The sequence below is a fragment of the Diabrotica virgifera genome, chromosome 1 (assembly GCF_917563875.1).
Source record: "Diabrotica virgifera virgifera chromosome 1, PGI_DIABVI_V3a".
Classification (NCBI taxonomy): domain Eukaryota; kingdom Metazoa; phylum Arthropoda; class Insecta; order Coleoptera; family Chrysomelidae; genus Diabrotica; species Diabrotica virgifera.
In genome coordinates this window covers 295,346,950-295,373,480 of record NC_065443.1, presented here as the reverse complement: position 1 = coordinate 295,373,480, position 26,531 = coordinate 295,346,950, and the positions used below count along the sequence as shown (strand labels likewise).

Sequence of the window (26,531 nt, the reverse complement as noted above, 5' to 3'; positions counted from 1 at the left end):
CTGATATTTCGCTCCTCTGGTAATATGGCCTAAATATTCCAGTTTTCTTGTATTGATGTTTTTTATAACCTCGCAATCCTTTTGTAGCCTTCTTAACACTTCTGTATTTGTAACTCGTTGGATCCATCGTATTTTCAAAATCCTACTATAGCACCACATGTCAAATGGATTTAATACAGTGAAAAATTGAACAGTGCTCATATGCCTTTCTTGGAACAATGGGAAAAATAATTAGATAATTTAAGAGAAATATATAACACATAATAGTAGATACTTTTTTAAGATAATCTTTTGTAAATTATAAATTAATCATTTCTTCTTTCTTTCCAAAGCATCTCTTTTAGCCTTAGCCCATTTATTAAACTTGGTTTGTTGCTTTCCCAAGTTAGTCCTGTTGTACCATTTCTGGTATTTTCTCCACATTTTGTCAGTTATCGGTGTGATGTCATTTTGAATGAAATATTCGTAAATTTCTTCGCATGTGAGAGGCTTAAAATGAAGCTGGATGATTCTCCTAGGTACCAAGATGTATTCTAAGACTTCTCTAAGCACAGGAAGGGGATAATCTTTAGTTACCTAAAATTAAACATTCTTTAATATAAGATTTAATTTTGTGGTCACTGTTTCCCGAATAACATGGTCTTTATTATTTTATGATTTAGATTTCTTCTTTTTCTTTCAGAGCCATATTAAGTCGCCCAACTTTGGCAATTATATTGGTGAGTTGTTCACGGCCTTCAGCTAATCGTAATAGTTGCTGGGCACTGCGTAGGTACTCCTGTTCAATCGTGAATGTTTTTGAGCCATGACATTTGTTTCTTTCCAATTGTTCTACGGCCCTCGATCTTTCCTTTCATGATACGCTAAAGCAGGGGTCACCAATTAGCGGACCGCGGTCCGCGGTCCGCGTCCTGATCGTGGGCTAGTTTTGTGCGGACCGCGAATACATTCAGAATATAGTGTTTTGCAATTTTGAAAATCTTTGACCATGAAATTGTGTACTATGTTAGGCTCAACTTATGGATGCGAAGCCGTTTTTTCAAGAATGAACTTTATTAAGAATCAGTACAGCTTGCAGCTAACAGATGAATTTCTCAACTTCCTAATGAAAATCAGTTGCACTAAACTCATTAAAAAATTCATACAGGTTATACATTTTTTTTACATGAGAAACAATTTTTTTATACAAATTAGCAATTAGGTTTTTGCCCCGAAAAATGTATTTTTAGGTTTTTTTTGGGTGATTTTAAACAAAAAAAAATTGAAGAATATCAGATGCAGAATCCACCAATTTAATAAATTAAAATGGTAGATAGTATTTTAAAACTGAGATTTTTCGTGTTTGAAAGTTCTTACTGGTACATCCTTAATCTGCGACTTTTTCAATTAATAAGACAGCAGACGACGAATATCGAAAACGAAAGGGAAACGATCACATTTCGCTTTCATTCGTCTAGGAAAAACGGACAGCAGAGGAACTTTCAGTACTCAAATCCGAGTAAAGAAAATAAAAATAATAAATGATGGTTTTGCTTGTTTTCGATTCAGAGGGTTGCACACCAGCTAGACAGGCACTGTTTCTACCCTTTCAGGCGTCATCAGTAGCTTTCGAAAGTGTGCCCAACTCTGAACCGAAAAATAGCTCCACCATCATTTTAAAGGGAATCTGAAAAATAATTCATCCATGAAGAGTGGGCACACTTTCGAAAGCTACTGATGACGCCTGAAAGGGTAGAAACAGTGCCTGTCTAGCTGGTGTGCAACCCTCTGAATCGAAAACAAGCAAAACCATAATTTATTATTTTTATTTCCTTTACTCGGATTTGAGTACTGAAAGTTCCTCTGCTGTCCGTTTTTCCTAGACGAATGAAAGCGAAATGTGATCGTTTCCCTTTCGTTTTCTATATTCGTCGTCTGCTGTCTTATTAATTGAAAAAGTCGCAGATTAAGGATGTACCAGTAAGAACTTTCAAACAGGAAAAATCTCAGTTTTAAAATACTATCTACCATTTTAATTTATTAAATTGGTGGATTCTGCATCTGAGATTCTTCAATTTTTTAGTAGATGTCGCTGTATCGCGTCTGATGGAAAATTTGAATTATTTTTCAGATTCCCTTTAAAATAATGATCGAGCTATTTTTCGGTTCAGAGGTGGGCACACTTTCGAAAGCTACTGATGACGCCTGAAAGGGTAGAAACAGTGCCTGTCTAGCTGGTGTGCAACCCTCTGAATCGAAAACAAGCAAAACCATCATTTATTAAAAAAAAAAGTTTTGTTGTGATTTTTCTCAAAAGTTGATAGTTTTCGAGTCATAAGCTAGTTAAAATCTAAAAATACGAAAATACACATACGCATATTCGAGGCTTCAAAACTCATGTGTAAATTAATTATCAGTCACAAGAGCCGAAATTGAAGCTTATACATTTAATTTAAAGATTCTAACGAGTAATCGGGGCTTATTTCAATATAGATCGTTGGCTTTTAATGGTTAATCGTCGCACTTTATGGTGCGTATACATATACGTACTTATCCGAGAAATTCCCAATAACTACTTTACATTTAATTAAATTTTATAACATATTATGAACATAGTTTTTTTTAAATAATTTATCAACGCACCATGTAGTGCGATATGCACCATATATTGCGACGCGCCGCCGCGGCGGTTTACGGCGAAAGTAGACGCGCATAATTAGTCCAAGTAATGAAGCTTAAAATAGGACAAAACCTCGCAATTTTTAAAGAATGGATCGATTTGCTTGAAAATTTGAGAATAAGTAGTGGATAGTCCAAGGATCAAAATCTATATGATGCCAAAAGGCGCTTTTACCATCAGGGTGGTTGCCACCCCATGTCAGGGGTGAAAATTTTTTATTATATTTTGACCGCAAAAGTTGGTAAAAACATTCATTCTAAGCAAAAAATGGTCTATACATTTTTTTGATAAAATTAATAGTTTTCTATTTATTCGCTATCGAAAGTGTTAGTTTTATATTAAAAAAATTAATGTTTTTAATCAGTTTTCTGCAAATCACTCAAAAAGTTTTTGTTTTATCAAAACCACTTTGCTTAAAAAAATGTACCTTTTGAAAAAATCAACAAAACCGTGTTTTTAAATTTTCTTTAAGACCAATACTAATCGAGCTATACTTTATTATATGTTAGGTCCTCTTCGGCAAATGCTAAATACTGTAGTTTCAAAGTCAAAAGACGGGAAAACTATGCATTTTTCGAGGATCACTTGTTTAAACTAATTTGAAGTATTTAAAAATATCTATCTTCAAAAATAAAAAAAAAGTCTTTAGCTCAAAAATTAGGTGGCTTATAATGAAAAGAATGTCAGACCCTATATTTTTCAGCGAAAAAGTGATCGAAAGCAAACCCATAATCACCACCCTGATTAAAATTAGTCATTGACCTTATTTCGTCTTCTTTACTTATGTATTATTAATAGGTTCTAGAAGTTTAACTGGTTTAGAATGATTAGTTTTAAAAAAAATGGAGTCAAAAGCAAATATCGAATTTTTGAAGTTTGGTAAAAAATTCCCTTTTCTTCAGAATAGAAAGATTATCATCAGCGATACAAAAAAATATTTAATACAAAAATTGTAGCTTATTTAATTCCCAAGAATTTAGTTTGCAAAAATTTTCTCTACAGTAAAAATTAAGTGAGCTATTGACCATTAAAACTTGTAATAACATGCAAAAATCACCTTTGCCAACCCTTTCAAAGTCACCACTTTTTGCGACTGAGGATTCTAAAAGGATTTGGTATTAACAGTCTTATACATCTTGTAAAAACCTACCAAATTATTTTTTAACAAATTTTCTAAGATAAAAATTTAAAAAGGTTACGGTTAAAAAATCAATATATTTTTTTCAAAACAAAAAAAAAGAAATCTAATTGGAAGCATAATAATAGAAGTTAGCTTTGCTTTTGCTCATTGGCCTTATTAATTCTTCTTTATTTATGTATTATTAATAGATTTTAAAAGTTTGACTGGCTTACAATGATTAGTTTTTAAAAAACTAGAGTTAAAAGCGAATAACGACTTTTTGTAGTTTGGTAAAAAATGCCAGTTTCTTCAAAATAAAACGATTAGCATCAGATATATATAAAAAAATGTTTTAATATGAAATTGTAGGTTATTTAATTCCCAAGAATCTGGTTTGAAAAAATTTTTTCTACGGCAAAAATTGAGTGATTGGTAAATGAGTATATATCGAAAAACATTGATTTTTTCTATATAAAACTAACACTTTCGATAGCGAATAAATCGAAAAGTATTAATTTTATCAAAAAAATGTATAGAACATTTTTTGCTTAGAATGAATGTTTTTATCAACTTTTGCTGTCAAAATATAATAAAAAATTTCCACCTTTAAGATGGGGTGACAACCGACCCCATGGTAAAAGCGCCTTTCAGCATCATATAGATTTTGATCCTTGAACTATCCACTACTTATTCTCAAATTTTCAAGCAAATCGATCCATTCTGTAAAAATTGCGAGGTGAAATGCTTCGGTTCCTGGACTAAATTAACAAATAAAAACAACGTTCTAAATTGAAATAAGCGCCGGTTACTTATCAGAATATTGAAATTGAATGTTTAAATTTAAACTTCAATTTAGACACTTGAGAACCTTAAAAATAATAATTTACACATTCATTTTCAAGTTTCGAAAATGCTTATTTTTGCATTTTTCAGATTTTAAATCGCTTAAATCTCGAAATCTATCAACTTTGAGAAAAATTAAGATCTGTTTTGTTTAAGATGGCCCAAAAATGCTGAAACTATATTTTCGGGGGCAAAAAAGGTGATATTTTAAATTTAAAAGAAATTGTTAAACAATTTCTGCCCAAAAATTTTGCCCGGCACCCTTCTGATTTGTCTTCTTGTTAAGAATCCCCAAAGAATCCGAATCAAAACAACCAGACACAGGCAGCATTAATCCGGACCCCGAAAGTGTCATAGGTTTTCGAAACGGACTCTCGGAGAATATAATTGGTGACCCCTGCGCTAAAGGATTCTGTACCGGCCTCCTCTAAAGATCATGCCCTATGTAATTTTCTGGTTCTTATTTTAATAGTTTTCTGTAACTCATGAACGATTTTTGCTCTATTTCAGCTTCATTGGCCGCGACGCTGTCCAGAACATTCTTCAATGCAACCACTCTCAGACACCTCTAATCTCCGTTTCAAACGTTAAAATCAGGATGGTTGTATATTGCAGTCGGGATTTCCATTTTGTGAATTATCATAAATAAATCCTCCTCTCGTATTACACAGCAGTTAATAGCGATAATCATCTACAAGTACCTGACTAAAATGCTATTACTATCTTTCACGGCCGCTGTCGTGAACAGCGTTGTCAAAAATTCTTCTTCCTACTTTATAAATAGGTCCAATGCCTGTTTTACTTCGGTTTTTAGCCTCAATTGACATTGTCTGACCATCTTTTCCTCGGTCGCCCCAATGATCTTCCATTTGGCGATTTTTCTCTTGCTATTCGTACATTTCTAATTTCTGTCATTCTTTCTATGTGTTGATTCCATTCTATCTTTCTTCTTTTGGTCCACATGTTTATTTCTTCTATACCACATCTCGCTCATATTTCCTCACTTCTTACTCTGTCTCTTAGAGATTGATTTGTTATTTTTCGTAAGACTTTAATTTCTGCTGTTTCCAGTAGTCTTTGTGTTTTCGCCGTATCTGCTCTTGTTTCCGCTGTGTATGTTATTATCGGTCTTATTGTTGATTTATACGTCCTGGATTTTGGTTTCCATTGTGAGGAATTTGTTTCTCCAGATTGTGTGGTTGAGACATCCTGCTGCTTTGTTCGCCATGTTCACTTGTTTTTGTACTTCTTCTTCCACTTTTCCGTAGCTTGACAGTTTTATTCCCAAGTGTCCCGTTTCCATCACTTATTCTATTATTTTGTTATTTACGACCATATTACATCGTCTCGGTTACGCTGATATAACTATCGATTTAGTTTTCTCTGTTGAGATCACCATATTGTATATGAGAGCCGTGTCTTCGAATTCTTTAATTAATCTTTGTCAAAAAATTAAGTTGTCAAAAAATTCTCATTTAGTTTCTATAAGGCTATCCTTGTATACTGCATAGCAGGTTTGAAATACGCTGTAGGCGATTTATTTCATCAGCCTTCATAATCCAGGTCTCGTTGATATGTAACAGAACTGACCAAGCTTTATAGACACTTTTTTGTCTGATGATATAATATGTTGTTTGCTATCTGATTGGAATATAATTTTTAAAGTTCGTTGAGTCATCTTTGATTAACATCACTTAGTTTATCCTGCAGCGAAGAATATGGACTACCTTTGAACATAAAGAAAACTAAATTTATGGTAATATCGAAATCAACACGAAATGTCCAAAATTTATATTTACACAATGAAATTATCGATCGAGTTAGCAAATACAAATATTTAGGCACTTTAATAAATGAAGACAACGATAGCTCAGCATAAATCAAAATAAGAATAGAAAAAGCCAGATCCATATTCACTAAAATGAAGAGAGTGTTCTGTGGAAGAGATTTGAGCCTTGAAATGAAACTTCGCCCGATGAGATGTTACGTACTTTCTGTGCTGTTCTACGGAATGGAGTCATGGACGCTGAAAGAGATTAATACCAAAAAATTAGAGGCATTTGAACTGTGGAAGTATCGCAGAATCTTGAGAATATCATGGACGGAGAGAGTCACAAACGTCGAGGTTTTGAGAAGAATGAATAAAGAAAAGGAAGTCATATTTACGATCAAAAAACGAAAACTGGAATACTTGGGACACATTACAAGAGGCGAAAGATATGAACTGCTTCGAATAATTATGCAGGGGAAGATAGTAGGAAAAAGGTCCATAGGAAGAAGACGAAACTCCTGGCTAAAGAATCTACGGGAATGGTATAGCTGTAGCAACAACGAATTGTTTCGGTCAGCAGTTTCGAAAATACGTATAGCCCTGATGATCGTCAACCTTCGGAACGAAGATGGCACTTGAAGAAGAAGAAGAAGAAGTTTATCCTGCAGGTCAATGCACTTACCAAAGTTGACACGTATTGTCATACGTGAGAATTGACTGTCTTGTGAGGACTAATTATTTGAAATTATCTTCAGTCTATTTTAACTTTACAATAGACCGAATTTAATGACATGATGTCTAAAGGTGCGTATACTGACTTGAGCATTTTTCTCCGAACGAACCGGACGAGCAGAGCGCGTTGTAACAAATTGCTCAATATGCTGACAAATAGTCAGTACGTGTTTGCGAGCAAAATAGAACGAACCCTTTGAATAACCTGAGTATTTACTTATTTGTGCGCGCTTTGCTCGTTCGGTTCGTTTGGTTCGTTCGGAAGAAAATGCTCCAGTCAGTACGCAGCTAAGACTTACCTTCGCAAGTGCGGTAACATTAAAATTTCGGTCAACACCAGGATATCGCATTAGTAGCTCCCTCCAGTACATATAGACACTGTTATAACCAGTTCTCGGAACCAAAATATGTCTTTCAAAAATTTTCCTTAATTTTCCTTGAGCCGCCCACGGTTGGTTAGTCAGCCCTAAAAATAAACAAGAGTAGAGAAATCAAGAGCAGCCCTTCTGAAGATGAAGAAGTTTCTGAGTAACCAAAGACTCAATCTGTAAATCCGATATCGGACAGTAAAAATGTTATATCCACTCTATTCTTCTTTACGGTGCCGAAGGTTGGACTGTTGATGTTGACTTAATTAGAAAGGGGGAAGCTTTTGAGATGTGGCTTTTCAGGAGAATTTTGAATCGATCATATTACGAACGAAATAGTGTTGCACAGAATGGGAAGGGACAGAGAACTTTTGACCTCCATTAAACGAAGAAAAATATCATATTTGGGGCACATAATTAGAAATGATAAGTACGAGTTGTTACAGCTGACTCTGAAGAGTAAAATCGAAGGAAAAAGTGGTCCTGGTAGAAAATATCCAGCCTGAAAAACATTCGCGACTGCACCGGCTTAAACACACAGATGATTTTCAGAAAAGCAGAAAATAGAGACGATTTTGCAATGGTTATAGCCAACCTTCATTAGTTGAGTTGGCAATGGAACGAGATTATACTATGTATGTATTATAGAAGAAGCTGTAGGGATTTTAAAATCGGATAGAAAGAATATTTAGATGTACTTTGTATTGTAGTTGTCCAGTGTTACTCAATTATCAATCTCAAATTATTACTCAATTAATTAGTCAATTAGTCATTGTTATATTCATTATATTATATTCTTTATTAGTAGCTAATGTCTAAAGTGCTACTTTCTTAGTTAGACACGGGACCAATAGAGTGAAGGTTATCCCTTTGGTCTAAGGTAAATACATACAAATTTTACACAAATAAAGCAATAAGCACTACAAAACTTACCGAGAACTAACACTCTATCGGCTGGCTTAATACCTTTTATGATTGATTTTATTTTGGATCCAATTCTCTTAGGATTTAGTTCCTTGTCCTTCTTGGGAACTTTCTTATAGAACGGTTTCTCGGCTTCTCTAAAATATATAATAGAAGGAGCAAGAAGTTTCGACATTTTATCGACTAAGTGTAGTAACATTCTCATACCACTAGCTCCTTCGTATCTTCCCGATAGCGTTTCTGGAGAAAGATCGAATAAAACACACCTGGTAGCATTAAAAATAGCGTTCGCAAGAAGATGCTTTCCGCTCTTTTCAGGACCGAGTATAAGAACAGATCTAGGTCTTTTCATGACCTCAACTCCTAGAGGAAGAATGCAATTCAAAACAACTGCCTGTCGAACGTCCAGCAATCCAGCCGGTGGATCAAAGTCCAAGTTTCTTAAGTCCCAGTTGTTATAATTAAAATCTCCATGAAAATCTTCCAAGCTCACCTTGGGATAGGTTTGTATTATTTGGTTATCAACAAGTTCTTGGAACAACTGTTCCACTGGTACATTTCCCGTAAGATCTTTCTTACCCCTTTTACCTCTTTTACCTTTTTTCTTTTTACCTTTCTTCTGTTTCTTTCTCTTTATTCGTTTAAGTCCATAACGGACACGATCCTCATCTAAAGCATCATTAAGTATATCTAGCTCCACTCTCATCATGTTATCAACTATTCTTCGACATTCCAACTGATTTTCTAAGTACTGCTTTTCTGTTATAATATCTGTGTAATGTTTTTCCAAAGGATTTTCGAAGTCGTTTCTTAAATCCCAAATATTAAGGTGTTCTTCCATTCCCTCTTTGTAAAGAGGATCTGCAACAGGTTCCTCAAAATCATACTCATATTCTCCTGGCTTCCTCTTCTTTTTCTTCGCTGCTTTAGCTTTAGCTATCTTCTTTTTTTGTTCTAACTCCTTTTTCTTTTTTTCTTTCTCAGCCTTTTTTAGCTTCTCCCTTTCTCTTCGCTCTTTTTCTTTTTTTGCCTTTTCACCTCCTGCTTTAACTTTTTCTCTACGTTTTCTCTCAACTTCGTCTAAAAATTCTTTCGGGGTCATCGTTTCCCCACGCACCACTAAGATGGTTCCGCCTTTATCTTCTGGAGGAATCTGGTCAAATTGTTTCACTTCTTTGTACCAAACTCTGAACCATTCTCTTATTTCGTCTCCTATATCTTCCATGAGGCCAGGTGCTACCACTCTGAGAATTCTAGCTTGTTCACTATCTATTGCTTGGATGTATTCTCTTATTCGTTGGTCTCGATATTCCCTTCTTTTTTCTAGATTGGCTTCAAAGGTTTCTTTATATTCTAGAGATCTATAGACTGGTTCATACATTCCTATGAGAAATCTTCTTTGAGATTCACTGAATTTGTCCCTTTTCCTTGAAGCAAATCCTCTCCAAGCACTTTGAATCTTAGTACTTGCTTCCATTTCTACTTTTGCTTGATCTGTTACAGGCTCTTGTGGATCTTCTGGTTTTACTTGATTTTTGGTTTGTTTCTCCTTTAATTGCTGTGTTTGATTGTAAAACATGTTTTTAACAAAGAAGTACATTCTTCCTTGTCTAGCTCTTTCAGCAGTTTGTATTAACAGAATATTTTCTGTCCTCAACTGTATTCTTTTAATTTCATTAGTTTCTTCAGTGGATAATGTTGGTTGTTCTTCAACTACCACCTTTTTTCTCTCCCGTTTTTTCTTTTTGGGTCCGTCAGTTTCTTGCCTTTCGAACGCTTCTTCTGATTGGAAAGCCTTCAATATTGATTTGGTCACAGCAAGATCGCCTTCTTCTTCCTTTTCTTTTTCTACTGGCGGAGGTGCAAAAATTTTTTCACCTCTTTGTATCTTCTTCCACATATCCTCTACATCTATAGGTCTGTGATGGAATAACGCAGGATGTAGTATTTCTACATCGTAAGGCACAAGTTTTAGCTCTACTAAAGTTCCGTCTATGTAATGGTACTCGGAAAGATCAAGTTCACGCAAAATGGCATTAAATTCCATAAGTCTTACAGCTGCTGCGTCGACGATCTTCTTTACTGTTATTCGTTTTTGGGGTTGAACCATTTGATCTATGCAGTTGTCCAAGTCTTGGTACAACATACAGTATCTGGCATAGAAATCGCCGAAGAGTAGATTGGCCATTATTCGATCATTGACAGGTTTCGCTTTTTGTCTCCAAACATCATCTTTTTGCGTTAGATTTTCTAGATTCTTCTTTGTGATTATCCATTTATTAACATAATAGTCAAAAGACATGGTATTTAATGTATTTAAAGTACTATAATTTCTTCATATATGACATTTTCATGTAAACATACAAAATATGACAGTTTTTATGATAGAATACATTTCTTCTTCTTCTTGTAGTTTCATGGCCTCCACCTCTTAGGTACTTGGCAAGTCCTCGTATTTAGACTAACTGGAAGGGAATCCTCTTTTCAAAGGGTCTGGATTTTTCCATATTCCCTTCTTTAAATTTATTGTGATATGATTTTCAAATAACTATTTTTATTTTATATTTTAATTTGAAATATTGTTAAAAATTGATTGATCTTTCTTAAGGTTTGGTCATTAATATTATGTAGGAGATTTTGTATTGAAATGGGGGTTGGACTTCCTATATTAACAAGTTCCTGATACAGGTCAAATTGATTTGTTTTGTTAATTGGGCATTCAAGTAACATATGAGTTATACTTCCTATTTGTCCACATTCACAAAAAGGAGTATCACTACAATTAATTTTAAATAAATGGTCTGGTGTGTGACAATGGCCCGTTCGCATTCTAATAATTGATGTCAAGTGCCTTCGATCCACATTAGAATACATTTTAACTTTTTTTACGTATACGTCATCAGTCATCACATCCTACTTATCGATACTTTTATAGTTACTAGAGAGTTCATGTATTTTTTTGCTTTCTGTCCTTGGTTTGGAACCTTTAGCCACATAAATGGTAATGTGTGTTGAGTAAGTGCCTTGTTACTTAGTAAAGCCCACTTCGTTTTCTTTACAATGACGTTAATTGGCGTGTGCGGTCCCTTAGTTGATGGAGTTGATAATGGTCAAATAAGAGAAATAGAAGATTCAGATGAAAACCATCATGCAAGGAATAACCTAAAAATTAAAATACTATCAATAAATGCCAACACAACAGCTGATTGATTAAATCTTGACACTAATGAAAATGAGACGAGAACAAAAAAATCAATGAACAATCAGAAGGAAAATCCGGGATGCAAAAAATGGTACAGCAGCAAATCTCTTAAGATAGAAGATCTGCAGAACAAGAATGAAACGTTTAATGTGTATAAAAGGGTTCAAAGTATAACTGGACCATATCATAAAAGAGTCAATTAATATATCAAATAATAAAAATGCAATTGAGAAAGTCTCAATGCCTGTTTTACTTCGGTTTTTAGCCTCAATTGACATTATCTGGCCATCTTTTCCTCGGTCGTCCCAATGATCTTTTCCAATTGGCGATATGTCTCTTGCTATTCGTACTATTCTATTTTTTTGTTATTCTTTCTATGTGTTGATTCCATTCTATTTTTCTTCTTTTGGTCCACATGTTTATTTCTTCTATACCACATCTCGCTCGTATTTCCAAACTTCTTACTCTGTCTCTTAGAGTTTGGTTTGTTATTTTTCGTAAAACTTTCATTTCTGCTGTTTCCAGCAGTCTTTGTGTTTTCGCCGTATCTGCTCTTGTTTCCGCTGTGTACGTCATTATCGGTATTATTGTTGATTTATATATCCTGGTTTTCGTTTCCATTGTGAGGTAATTGTTTCTCCAAGATTGTGTTGTTGAGACATCCTGCTGCTCTGTTCGCCATGTTCACTTGTTTTTGTAGGTACTTCTTTTTCCACTTTTCCGTAGCTTGGCAGTTTTACTCCCAAGTATTCCGTTTCCATCACTTGTTCTATTATTTTGTTATTTACGACCAATTTACATCGTATTTTGTACAAATCCTTGTACAAAAATGCAGAAACCAACAACTTTAACAGTTGCAACGTGGAATGTGAAAAGTTTGTTCTCTGCAGGAAAACTGGATAATGTTGAACAAGAAATGAATAGACTAAACATCGATGTTTTAGGAATCAGCGATACACAATGGCCAGGATCTGGGAAATGTTCAACACGAAATGATGGCGTATTTTATTACTCCGGAATCGACAACAACACCCATCGGTACGGAGTTGGAATCATCATTTCAAAGAAATGGAAAAATTCTCTGATTACCTGTACTCCTTACTCAGAACGCTTAATATTAATACAAATTAAAGAAAGACATAACTTAATAAATCTTATTCAAGTCTATGCAACAACAGCAGATAAAGATGACGATGAAATAGAACAATTCTACAACGACTTAGAAGAAATGCTGAAGGCAATAAAAAAGCAACACATTAACATAATAATGGGCGATCTTAATGCCAAGGTCGGTCAAGGTAAGGTAGGAGAACATGTAGGAAACTATGGACTTGAAAAGAGAAACGACAGAGGAGATCGATTGATTCAATTTTGCCAGAGCGAAGACTTCGTAATAGCAAACACCCTTTTCAAATTACCTCCTCGGCGATTATATAGATGGACATCACAACATACCAAAGAAAAAATAGTGAGAAATCAAATAGACTACATTCTGATAGCAAGGAGGTATAGTAATGCTGTTAAATGTACTAAGACGTACCCAGGAGCTGATATAGGCTCAGATCATAACCCGGTAGTTACTGTGATAGAGGAGAGACCAAAAAAAATTAGCAGACCACACAGAAAGACACTAGATTTAGATAAACTTAGAAACAAAAATATACGACAAGAAACAGCAGAAGACATAAATGAAAACCTCAGTTCAGTGCAACAACAAATTAACGATACAGATAACGTTAACCAAAAATTAAAGTACATACATACAGCTATACAAACAGCAGTAAAGAAACATCTGACAAAAACGACAACAAAGAACAAGGGGTGGATGACACAGGACATACTAGACTTGATGGAACAAAGAAGAAAGATGAAGAATTACCTAGACAAATACAAAGAAATAAACAAACACATAAAAAAGAGAATAAAAGAAGCCAAAGAGGCGTGGATTAAAGAACAGTGTGAAGAAATGGAAACCTATGAGAAAAAGTACGATGCGTTCAATATGCACAAAAAAGTAAAAGAGATAACAGGAAGCATAAAGAAATGCCAAATAGGTAAACTTAAAGACAAAGATGGAAATCTTATTGTAGATCTAGAGAATAAAATAAAAAGATGGACAGAATACCTGAATGAATTATTTGAAGACGATAGAAATAACTTAACTCAGATAATCAATGCAACTGGGCCAGACATATTGAAAGAAGAAGTAGAATACGCAATAAGAAACGCTAAAAATGGAAAAGCAAACGGACCTGATGAAATCCCTACAGAATTGCTGAAGCTTTTGAATGATAAATCCGTAACCATAATATTGCATATATTCAATACAATACACAGTACTGGTATAATACCGCAAGAATGGTTGCTGTCTACGTTTGTCACCATCCCTAAGAAAACTAAGGCAATGCAATGTTCAGATCATCGAACAATCTCCTTGATGAGTCACCGGCTTAAAATATTTCTTAGAGTCATCCACAACCGAATCTATCAAAAACTAGACATCGATATTAACGATACACAGATGGGATTCAGAAAAGGATTAGGTACAAGGGATGCTCTCTTTGCCTTGAACGTTCTGACACAGAGATGCCTAGATGTTAACCAAGAGGTATACGCCTGCTTTATAGACTTTGAAAAGGCCTTTGACAAAGTTCGCCACAGTAAACTCAAAGAAATCCTGGAGAGTAAGAACATTGACACCAGAGACATACAAATAATATTAAATCTGTACTGGAATCAGCGAGCTAATATAAAAATAGAAGACCAAACATCGGACGAAATAGAAATACGTAGAGGGGTACGACAGGGTTGTATATTGTCACCGCTCTTGTTTAATATCTACAGCGAACAAATATGCCAAGAAGCTCTCTCATATGCAAACGAAGGGATAATAGTCAATGAAGAAGTTATCAATAACATTCGATATGCTGACGATACTGTGATAATGGCAAGAACAGCGCAAGATCTACAGCATCTAGTTGAAAGTATGAATGAGATATGTAATAACTATGGCATAAGGATGAACGTCAAAAAAACCAAATATATGACCTTCAGTAAGAATCCAATAAATGACACTAGTATCACAATAAACGGTACCCAACTTGAAAAAGTAAACAAATACAAATACTTGAGAACCCTTATCAATGAAACAGGTGACCAAAATCACGAGATAAAAAGACGTATTGAAATTGCCAGGTCTACTTTTATAAAAATGAAAAAATTATTTTTTAATCGTGATATTAGTTTTCATCTACGAACTAGAATGTTTAAATGCTATGTATTCAGTTCTTGCTCTACGGTGTTGAGTCATGGACTCTTAAACAGAGGAATATTAAAAATCTTGAAAGCTTTGAGATGTGGTGCTACCGCCGTATACTAAGAATAAGTTGGGTGGATAAAATTACAAATGAAGAAGTAATACGCAGAATAAATAACGAGCCAAAAGTTCTACTGAATATAAAAAAGAGAAAACTTGAATACTTAGGCCACCTGATGAGGGGACAAAAGTAAACATTCCTACAAAATATAATGCAAGGAAAAATCCAAGGACGAAGAAATCCAGGCCGTAGAAGAATGTCCTGGATGAGAAATTTGAGAGAGTGGTTTGGCTGGACCACTAACGAATTGTTCAAAACAGCAGTAAATAAAATTAGAATCGCCCTAATGATATCCAATCTCCGATAGGAGAGGCACTCAAAGAAGAAGACATCGTATTGGTTCCGCTGATATTACTATCGATTTAGTTTTCTCTAATGAGATCACCATGTGGTATATGAGAGCCGTGTCTTCGAATTCTTTAATTAATCTTTGTAGATCATCTTTATTTTGGGCTGTTATTATGGCCTCGTCGGCATAGCACATTATCTTTATTTCCTTTTCTCCCATTCTATATCCTTTTTTTTAACTTTCTTTATAATTTCATCCATTATCAGATTAAATATTAATGGCCTCAGCTAATCTCCTTGTCTAATGCCAGTAAGGAAATAATAGTGTCAATAAACAAGAAAAGGAAGAGGTGGAGGCAATTTGTTGAGGAATTGTATTCGAAAGAACAGAAATTTAAATGGAAAATATATCTACTGGTCCAAATATAACCTTCAATGACATGTAAAGAACTATAAAATTATGAAAGAATAGGAAACCTACTGGGCCAGTTGAAATTACCAGTGAAATAATCTACTACTCAACGATAAAGGTAAATATTCTCATCTAAACATCTACGAATATGTCTATCCATTGGTTCTGTCCACTGAGGATGCCAAAAAGATAAACTCCAAACAATCTAGTTATCATCGCAACATCAGTCTGATGAGCCACGTACTGAAATTTTTTTTATTAATATAAAGCAAATCATAGCTTGCTTTCAGAAACAACCTTGAAACCAGGGAAGAAATATTCCATTTGAAGGTCATGATGCAAAAATGTAAAGATATCGACTTAAATAAAGTCTTGTTACGCCAAACTGATAGGCATCTTGCCACAGGTGAGATTTGATCACCAATGTCATTGCATTATCAAAAATTTGTATTGGTATCAGTTTGCAAAAAACAAATTTGTCATAATATGACTGAAGCAGTGAAGATACCACGTGGAGTGAGGCAAGGGTGTATTTTATCTACTATTTAATATCTACTCCTGTACTATTTAATCCTGTAATAAGCCTGTACTATTTAATATCTACTCCAAATTTATCTTCAAAAGAGCCCTGATGAAGAGGCACGCATTAAAACCAACGGAATAAATGTCAACAAACAATATCATATAGCCAGACAATACGGCACTTATTGTTTCCATGGAAAAAGAGTTGAGAATATTTATAAATAGGGTCACCAAAATATGTGATGAGACTTATGGATGTCAACAAAACGGAGTTCGAGCGATCATCAGGCGAGAAGTAAAGTTAGAAAGAGTTAACGATATCACTTTGGGCGCCAACGTGAAAGATGACTGGGACATAAACAAAGAAATAAGAATACGCATTGAAAAAGCCAGGGCTGCCTTCTATAATCTAAAGAAATCATCATCATCATTCTCTTTGCCTTATCCCTATGCGGGGTCGGCTTCCCTAATTGCATTTATCCACACAATTCTATCTTGGGCCATATCAATGTTAATCCCCTTTACCAACATGTCCTGCCTTATCGTCTCCCCCCAGCTCTTCTTTGGTCTTCCTCTCCTACTCCTTCCAGGAATCTGCACTTCAGCTATTCTTCGTATTGGGTGGTTAACGTCTCGACGTTGAACATGACCAAACCATCTTAACCTATGCTCTCTCATTTTGGCATCAATTGGTGCCACACCTAGACTTCCCCTAATATACTCATTTCTAATTTTATCCTTCTTTGTCACTCCACTCATCCATCTAAGCATTCTCATTTCCGCCACATGCATTCGCTGTTCCTCTTTCTTTTTCACTGCCCAACATTCAGTTCCGTACATCATAGCTGGTCTTATGGCTGTTTTATAGAATTTTCCCTTCAGCTTCATTGGAATTTTTCTGTCACACAACACACCACTCGCTTCTTTCCACTTCATCCATCCAGCCCTAATTCTACTGCATGCATCTCCATCTATTTCTCCATTACTCTGTAATACCGATCCTAGGTACTTAAAACTATTGCTTTTTACAATCATTTCACCATCCAAAGATACCATTTTATTTGTAGTAGCTCCATCTTTAAATGAACATTCCAAATACTCTGTTTTTGTCCTACTAAGTTTTAAACCTTTTTCCTCCAGAGCTTGTCTCCACTGTTCCAGTTTTTGTTCTAAGTCTCTTTCACTATTTCCTACTAACACGACATCATCAGCATACATTAAGCACCATGGAATGTTACCCTGTATTTTCGCTGTTATCTGGTCCAAAACTAATGAGAATAAATACGGACTAAGCACAGAACCTTGATGCAATCCTACTTTCACATGAAATTTATCAGTCTCTCCCACACCTGTCCTAACACTAGTCGTTACTCCCTCATACATATCCCTCACAATCTTTACATATTCACCAGGGACTCCTTTCTTATTGAGTGCCCACCACAGAATCTCTCGAGGAACTCTATCATATGCTTTCTCAAGATCAATGAATACCATATGAGCGTTTGTTTCTTTACTCCTGTATTTTTCCATCAACTGCCTTATAATGAAAATTGCATCTGTTGTTGATCTACCCTGCATAAAGCCAAATTGATTCTCGGATATTTCGGTTTCTTCACGTATCCGTCTATCAATTACTCTTTCCCATATTTTCATGGTGTGGCTAAGCAGTTTTATAGCCCTGTAGTTTGTACATTGTTGTATATCTCCCTTGTTTTTGTAAACAGGTACCAGTATACTGCTTCTCCATTCGTCTGGCATTTGTCCAACTTCCATAATTCTATTAAATAGACCTGCTAGCCACCTTGTTCCTGTCTCTCCCAATGCTCTCCATACTTCCCCAGGAATATCATCTGGTCCTACCGCTTTTCCTTTCTTTATTTTTTGAAGCGCTTGAGCCACTTCCTTGTTGGTTATTTTGGTGACCATTGCTGCTACTGTCTCCGTTGACTCTACAGGCTGTCTGTCAAATTCTTCATTTAATAAGCTGTCAAAGTACTTTCTCCATCTCTTTTTGACATCCCTTTCGTGAACTAGTATTTTATTATTTTCATCTCGGATACATCTAATCTGATTAAAATCTTTTGCTTTCTTTGCTCTCTGTTTGGCTATTTTATATATCTTCGTTTCGCCTTCCCTGGTATCAAGTTGATCGTATAGGTTTGAATACGCTTCTGCTTTAGCTTTTGCTACTGCTACTTTCGCTTCCTTTTTGGCGACCATATAGTTTTGAAGATCTATGTCCGATCTGGTTTCTTGCCACTTTTTATATAATTTTCTCTTCTCTTTTATGTTTCCTTGTACTTCATTTGACCACCACCAAGTCTCTTTATCTTCAAACTTCTTTCCTGACGTTTTCCCAAGTATTTCAATAGCCGTCTCTCTAATAATATTGGCCATTTTTCTCCAAATTGTGTTAGGGCTTCCTTTCATGTTCCAACATATTTTTTCTACTATTCTTTCCCTGAATAGACCTTCCTTCTCATCTTTTAGCATCCACCACTTGATTTTTTGTGGTCCTCTCCGATATTTTTGTTTAGTTTCGCTTTTTACTTCGATGTCCAGAACAAGCAGCTTATGTTGTTGGCTTACTGTCTCACTAACTATTACCTTGCAGTCCTTGCATTCACGTATGTCTTCTTTCCTTATCATGAAATAGTCTATTTGGGATTGATGTTGTCCACTTTTGTAGGTAATAAGTTGAGTTTCTCTCTTTTTAAAGAATGTGTTAACAATCGCCATATCCAATGCTGTTGCTAATTCTAGCATGTCATCTCCAGCTTCATTTCTAGTTCCAAAGCCTAATCCCCCATGTATTGTTTCATATCCTGTCTTGGCTTGGCCCACATGTGCATTGAAATCACCTCCTATTATAACTTTCTGCTCCGCTGGAATATCACTCAGTATGTCTCCCAATTGATCATAGAAAGCTCTTCTTTCATTCTCACCCAGACCTGTTTGAGGAGCATACACACACACAACATTCAATACCTCTTTATCAATTACAAATTTCACTGACATCATTCTATCACTCGTTCTTACAACATCTACTACGTTATCTTTCATTTCACTATCAGCAATTATACCAACTCCATTTCTAGTGTTACTACTCCCTACATACCACAATTTATATCCATCACCTAGTTCTTTCGCCCTTTGTCCTTTCCACCTAGTTTCTTGAATACAAGCAATTTGGACTCTTCTTCGTTTGAGCGCATCCACTAACTCCAGACTCTTACCTGTAAGACTACCAAGATTCCAAGACCCTATCCTGATTTTTCTAACCTGCAATGGTGTTCCCCCTGAGATAGTCCTCACCCGGAGATCCGAATGGAGGCTCATTTTACTTCCGGAACATTTTACCTCAGGAGATGCCATCATTTCAGTATAAGTTTTTATTTCGTTTGGAGAAGGTCTTTTCATTATTATGACCTGAAAAGATTTTTGGATATTTGATGCCTGAATGCCTTTTCTATCAGCACCATACCCTGCCCTGTCCTGCACGTTTAGCCAATACACCACCAATGCAACCAAAGTGCAGTATTACCCCACACCCGCCTGCATTTTTCTGTATAGGCCAGGATCCCTACTGTAAGGACTGCCCTATAAGCCAATGTATTGTTGCCCGTATCCCGCCACTAGGAGGGATTCTATGAGAATTTTCTTTAGATTCTATAATCTAAAGAAAATTCTCATTAATTGAGGTATTAAATTAAACCTAAAAATCAGATTAATACGCTGCTACATATTTTACACATTGATGTATGGCATGGAGAGCCGGCATAATGTATGGTATGGCAGAGAGGTATAACCTTACACACTTTATAATAGAGAACAATATCGTCGGAGCAGAAAATATTATTGGAGAATATCAGACGGGCTTCCGACGGGGAATATCGACATTGGATCAAATATTTACAGTCAAACAGATCTTGAGCAAATCATGGGAACACGATATATTGATGTTCACAACGTGTTTGTAAACTTCAAACAGGCATACGACTCAGTAAAAGGAACAAACTATACTATATATTGGCTGAATTAGCAATACCACACAAGCTAATAAGACTCACTAAAGCCACAATGGATGAAACTCAGGTATGTGTACGAATACAAAACCATCGGACAGACTTTTTCAAAATTTCGCAGGGACTAAAGCAGGGAGATGGATTGGCCTCAACATTGTTTAACCTGGCACTGGAGTATGCGGCTAGGCCAATGCAAACTGGACGAGGAAACCTACTGACCAATCGAACGGTTCAACTGGCCGCTTATTCCGATGATATGTATTAATAATATGAGTAGAACATCAACAGGATCACAGGAAACATACGCAGAGAGTTAAAAACACAAACAAAAATGCTAGGTCTGGAAATTAACACAGAAAAAACAAAAATAATGACAGACGAGAAGAAATATAGTCCCACAAAACATTATACATAAAGATGACATTGAAACGGTTGGAAAGTTTACATACCTGGGAGTAGAAATATATGCCGACGGATCAGAAGATGGTGAAATACGGAAGAGAATAACGGAGGCAAACGGAGCTTATTTTGTCCTCTCCCATATATTTCGGTCTAAAAGTGTCCACCGAAATACAAACCTGAGAATCTATAAAACTTCAATTCGGCCTATAACAGGCTATGACAGTGAAGCCTGGGTCCTGAAAGAAACATCCAAAAACAGACTCGACACATTCGAAAGGAAAGTACTGAGGAGAATACTAGGACCTGTGAGGGAAAACGGAATCTTCAGAAGTCGATACAATAACGAACTTTATCCACTTTATAAGGAAGCACCCCTGTCAGACTTCATTAGAATACAAAGATTGCAATGGGCCTGACATGTGATAAGAATAGGAGAGGATAGGCTACCAAAAAGAGCACTGAATGCTAGAATGTAGAAAAAGAGACCGGTTGGAATGCCAGCAAAGCGCTGGGAAGACACAGTAAACAGCGACGTACAAGCCCTTTTAAAAGTCCGTGTATGGAGAAGATCAGCCACAGGCCACAGACAAGCAAGGATGGAGGCAAAAAATAAAGGAGGCCAAGGCTCACTTTGGGCTGTAGTGCCGTAGAAGAAGAAGAATATCGCCGGATGAATGGGTCCAGAGGCCGAGGAAGAACATCCTGGCTCCGAAATCTCCGAGAGTTGTATCAGGAAACATCTGCTAATCTGTTTTGCAAAACAGGGTTAATATTGCCAATATGACCACCAAAGTTCGACAATCTGACAGATACTGATAAAAGAAGAAAATGTGTTAGAGAATATAAAAAATACAAAAATATTTGACAGAATAACTTAATGAATATATACCATAATTTATTATAGGTAAAGCCCGGAATATAAGCATGACAGATAGGTCAAAATAAGCACTTATATAAGCAAAAAATGACGCAAAAATTAGCAAAGTTTTTATGAGATAAGCACAGTACAAGAAAAAAAACTGTAAGTAAACATGGATATGATATAAATATGAATACAGGACATTAACATTAAATTACATTTATTTTTAATTATCGTATTATTAACAATAAATAAAAAATTACAAAAGTGTTAACTATAATATAATAAAAAAATCGAAAAATGATTAACATATTAATATATTTTTTATTCATGGGGCCATTAGCATAAAAACAATTAACAATATGTTTTTCAAAATTTTCTTGTAAAAAGCTGTCTTCTACCTGTAGACATATTATTTATACGTAGAAAAAGTTCTTTCAACATCTGCAGATCTGATTGGTGCGTAGGTATTTAAATTTAAACAAATGTACCGATACTACCGAAAAGTATTTTACAAGAATATAATAAATTTGGGCTTTCTGCAGACAAATATTAGTTTATTACATGGACAGGTATAACGATGGGTTTTCCCGTTTATCTCCTAAGCCTAAGGGATTAAAATTCTTATGGGTTATTGAATTATAAGGGTTTTATAGTTATGTATACTTATAGAATTTTGCTTAAGACAGGAAGTAATACATGAAATTTAACTATAGTTTATCATAAGAAGCAAAATAAACGAAGATAAGCAACATATCTTTAAAATAAGCATTTTTACTAAAAATCCTAATAATAAGCAAAAAAGCAAAAAAAGCAAAATGCTTATAATCCGGACTTTAATTATGGGTTTGTTTTTATTTCACCTATATTTAGCAAGGGTTAGTATACCGTAAACATGACCTACTTTGCCCAGTGGGTTCAACTTTGCCCACTGTAAGGGTTATAATATTTGTAAAAAAAAATACTTGGCAATATAGCAAAGTACCACAGACGTTTACGCGCGCACTAAGAAACATGCATAAATCAAGACAGTGTGATCTAACCTGTGTGACTGAAGTGTAACGCTTGTAGTAAGGTAAGAAATTTGAACACGTGTTTGTAGTTTTTTTAGGGTAAAAGCTAAGCACTGCTGGGTATACACCAGTAGGAATATTAACTAAATATTTGTTTATACGTCTTATTTAGTATTGTTTTAACTGAATTTGAGATGAAACGTTTATCAGGGATTACATGTTTCTTCTTTATAAAATAAAATCCAAGTGGGCAATGTTGTCCTGTCATTTGTCTTTAATTTTTAATTTTTAATTTTTTTATATAAAATGTTTTAGAGGCATTTAAAAGGAAACGGAAGTGTGCTTTTGAGTTTAACGTCACAAAGTATTAATTTTTACGTAAAACAGCATGTCAGTATTTACCTAATTGTTTTTTTTTCGTTCAAGGATCAATCAAAATGCCAAGAAAAAGCAGAAAAAAATTGGGAGCAAGGTGGGTCTTTCCTCAATTGCTAACAAAACTAATAGACGCGATTGAACCAAATTTTCAAAAAAATCTTCAAAGTTCATTTCGTGCAACTGGAATTTGTCCCTTTGGCCCACATGAAGTGCTAAAAAAGATGCCAAATGAGAGATTTGCCAAAAGAGTAAGTTCTGAAATTGATAATGCATTATTAAATTTTTTACAACAAAAAAAAAAAAGAAAGGGAATACCATTAAAAACCGAAAGAAAAAGTTGCTTAATACTGAACCCGGTCAATCAGTTCAATTTGAAGAAATTGGTCAGAATTAGGAGGGAAGTGGGAACGAGGATTTAGAAGAAGAAATAGAGATAGAGACGAGTGACAACGAAAATTTAGCAGAAGAAATGGAGATAAGTAACAGTGACGATGATATTGGTGGGGAGGCACATGAATTGCAAGAAGAAGAGCAGGATGAAATGGTTGAAAATATCGAGTCTGATGAAAATATCGAAGTAAATGGAAATAATCTAAAAATTGGTACTTTTGTGGTGGTCCAATTTCTTACAAAAAAAACCGTTACAACATTTCATCGGAATTATAGTGAAAATAAACGACGAAAATACGTAAAATAGACGTAAAATTTTTAAGAAAAAATATAAATGGTTTTTTTTGATCCAAACATATTAGACATATCGGACGTCAATTTTGAAGACATTACTTCCAAAAGTAGAAGAGGATATTTTTCTTTTAAAGAAAATTTAAGTTGTTTTTAGTTATAGTTTGTCGTGTTTTTTATAATAAAAGTGTAATAATTTTTTTTTCTAATTTTTTAATAAAAGTTTCTCCAAAATTTAAGAAAACTCTGAAAAATAGAGCTTTTGGTTCCAGTTTTTATTAAAAAATCAAATTAAAAACGTATATCGTGGGGATAGTAGACAAATTAGAACATATGCCATGGACAAAGTAGTCCTATTCCGTTTTAATTTTGCCCTACAATGAATTTAAAATAGGTGGGCAATGTTGAACTTTTCCGGGGCAACTTTGCCCACCTTGTATTTATTTTTTTTTCTCGGCTGTGTTACAGATTTTTATAAAAAATGATAAGAACATTCTCGGTTAATATTTCGAGAGTTCTCAAAATAATTTTTGTATTTATTTATATGTGCTAAGAAAAGAAATATTTAAATAAAACTGAAATTTGCTGGGCAAAGTAGGCCATGTGTACGGTACTTACTTTTCAACAATAATTCATAACAAAAAATAATCAAAACACCACCCCGTATAATTGCGCGCCACTCGCCATTCTGATTGGCCGGCTAAAACATCCTCGACCAATCGCATTCCAGTTTGAACTTGCAGCTGACATTTAGGCGGAAATTCGTGAAACGTCTCCAGTTTGCGATCGGTTTTTGTGGAGAGTGAACCACGACGAGGTGCTCCGGGAAAAACTCGATCACGTGGAAAACTGGAATGAAAGTTCGAGTGAAAACTTCGTAGGTGAACATGAGAGGTGTTACTTGTGGTGTGTGGTTGGTGACACTGTTTTTGTATGGTGAGTACTTGGTTTTTCTTGCTTTTAATTAAATATAATGTATATATTTTCAAAAAAAAAAACCAGTTACTACATAGTGGTTTATAGTGACAATACATTAATATGTAATACAAAAACAACTCAATATTAATATACAACTTAATGTTGTTTGTAAACTTTACCAATATTCTACTAATTATTTACATTAAGTACGAATTTAACCCATTCCTTCTTATTTTTATCTAGCGTTCTTTCTTCTTTCCATGTGGTTCCCCTTTTTTCGAATAGGTTTCCTAGAGTTGTATCCATGTTTGTCGTGTTTTCGTCCCTTTTTCCCCTCCAAATTTCTTTCGACACTTTTGTATTCCCCATTCTCGGACGATGACCCTACCAACTGAGTTGCCTTCTTTTCATATATTCTAGTGTTGATTCTATTTCAAAATCTTCTTTGATTTGAATGTTCCGTAATCTATCTCTTTTGTTAACTCCTCGAACTTGTCTCAGATAAGTGTTTAATTTGTACTGTCTGTATTTTACTTTTTTGTCGTTATATTAGAGCCCACGAATCGCAACCAAAAGTCAATACAGGCTATATTATTATGTATAATATTATATATTGACTTGAACACATTAATTTTTGTTTCTATTGTAATTTCTCATTTATTTTATGAACTTATTGTTCATTGCGTAGGATAGGTTCGTCGTTTTTTGAATTTTATTATTAATTTTTATTTCCTGTCTTCCACTTCTACTCCTAAGTATTTAATTATATCAATGAATAAACTTGGGTTGGAGCTGGACTGTATATACTTAGGTGGTTTCTTTTTTTTGTGTTTCCAATGGTTAAACAAATTTATACTGATTTACATCTATTAATTGAACATGTATTAGAGAAAAAGTTACAAACCAGTATATGAAACAAAAAAATCTTACATTTAAAGTATAAAACATGTATATTATAAATAGTGTTGGACTTAATCCTCCCTCTTGTTTCAAACCCTCGTTGCTAGTTAATCGTTTTGGTGTTAATTTTTGACTTATGACGTAATTCATATTGCTATTGTAAATAAATTTAGTTACCCTTATCATTACTAATACCTCTCTTCTCGAATATTTCCCATATATTTTTTTGGTACCATGTCAAAAGCCTTTTCAAGGTCTATATACGCCATATACATATTTTTTCCTGTTGCTGATATGTTTTTATTACCTGATTGTTGGTAAATATATGAACATGGGTGCTTCTGCCTTTTCCGAACCGGCTTTGTGATTTCTCAAGTGTGCGTGTTATTCTTCTGGTGATCTGCAATCCGCTCTGTCGCCCTTTTTTCTTTAAATCGGTACTATTTGAGCCTTCTGCCAGTGAATTGGTATCTGTTCTTCTATCAATATGGCATTAAATATCTTCAGTAATTAATAACTCTGTTAAATTTTGTCCCATTTTTTCATCATTTCACTTATTATTCTGTCATACCCTGGTGGTTTCCCATTTTTAATTTCTGCAAAAGCTTCTTGCAGCTCATTTATGGTTATAGAATTTACATTATCATCTTATTTTTGATAGGAGTGAGTTTCTAGCATCTCTTGATCACGTGGAAAACTGTAATGAAAGTTCGAGTGAAAACTTCGTAGGAGAACATGAGAGGTGTTACTTGTGGTGTGTGGTTGGTGACACTCTTTTTGTATGGTGAGTACTTGGTTTTCTTTTGCTTCCAATGTAATCTTTTTAATAGGTGATCAACACAACAAATAACTTTTTAAATACCACTTTAAAAATGCTTCAAAACTAAACGTTGATAAAATTTATTAACAAATTTACGCTTAGAATTTGAAGAAATAATCAGGTGCTTTTCAAAATAGAAACATTTGTGTTTCTGTTTGGGTATATATTAGTAAATTAAAATTATATTGTCGATGTTATAAAAAACTTACACTCTTATATTTACTAGACGATCAAGAAGATAACCAGAAGTTTATTTGATCAATTATCCCCACCTTCTTCTTCTTCTTCTTCTTCTTCTTCTTCTTCTTCTTCTTCTT

At 34.7% G+C, this 26,531-nt stretch overlaps 1 protein-coding gene across 1 annotated transcript; it reads right to left on the bottom strand.

Moving 5' to 3' along the window:
* Positions 1-261: 261 nt before the first annotated feature.
* On the bottom strand, positions 262-10,771 carry LOC114324233 (dynein regulatory complex protein 11-like). Its single transcript, XM_028272020.2, has 3 exons — positions 8,427-10,771; positions 7,425-7,591; positions 262-576 (listed from the first exon to the last, which is right to left on the bottom strand). The coding sequence occupies exons 1-3, from the start codon at positions 10,717-10,719 to the stop codon at positions 310-312; spliced, it is 2,727 nt and encodes a 908-aa protein (XP_028127821.2). The 5' UTR covers positions 10,720-10,771; the 3' UTR covers positions 262-309.
* Positions 10,772-26,531: the final 15,760 nt, after the last annotated feature.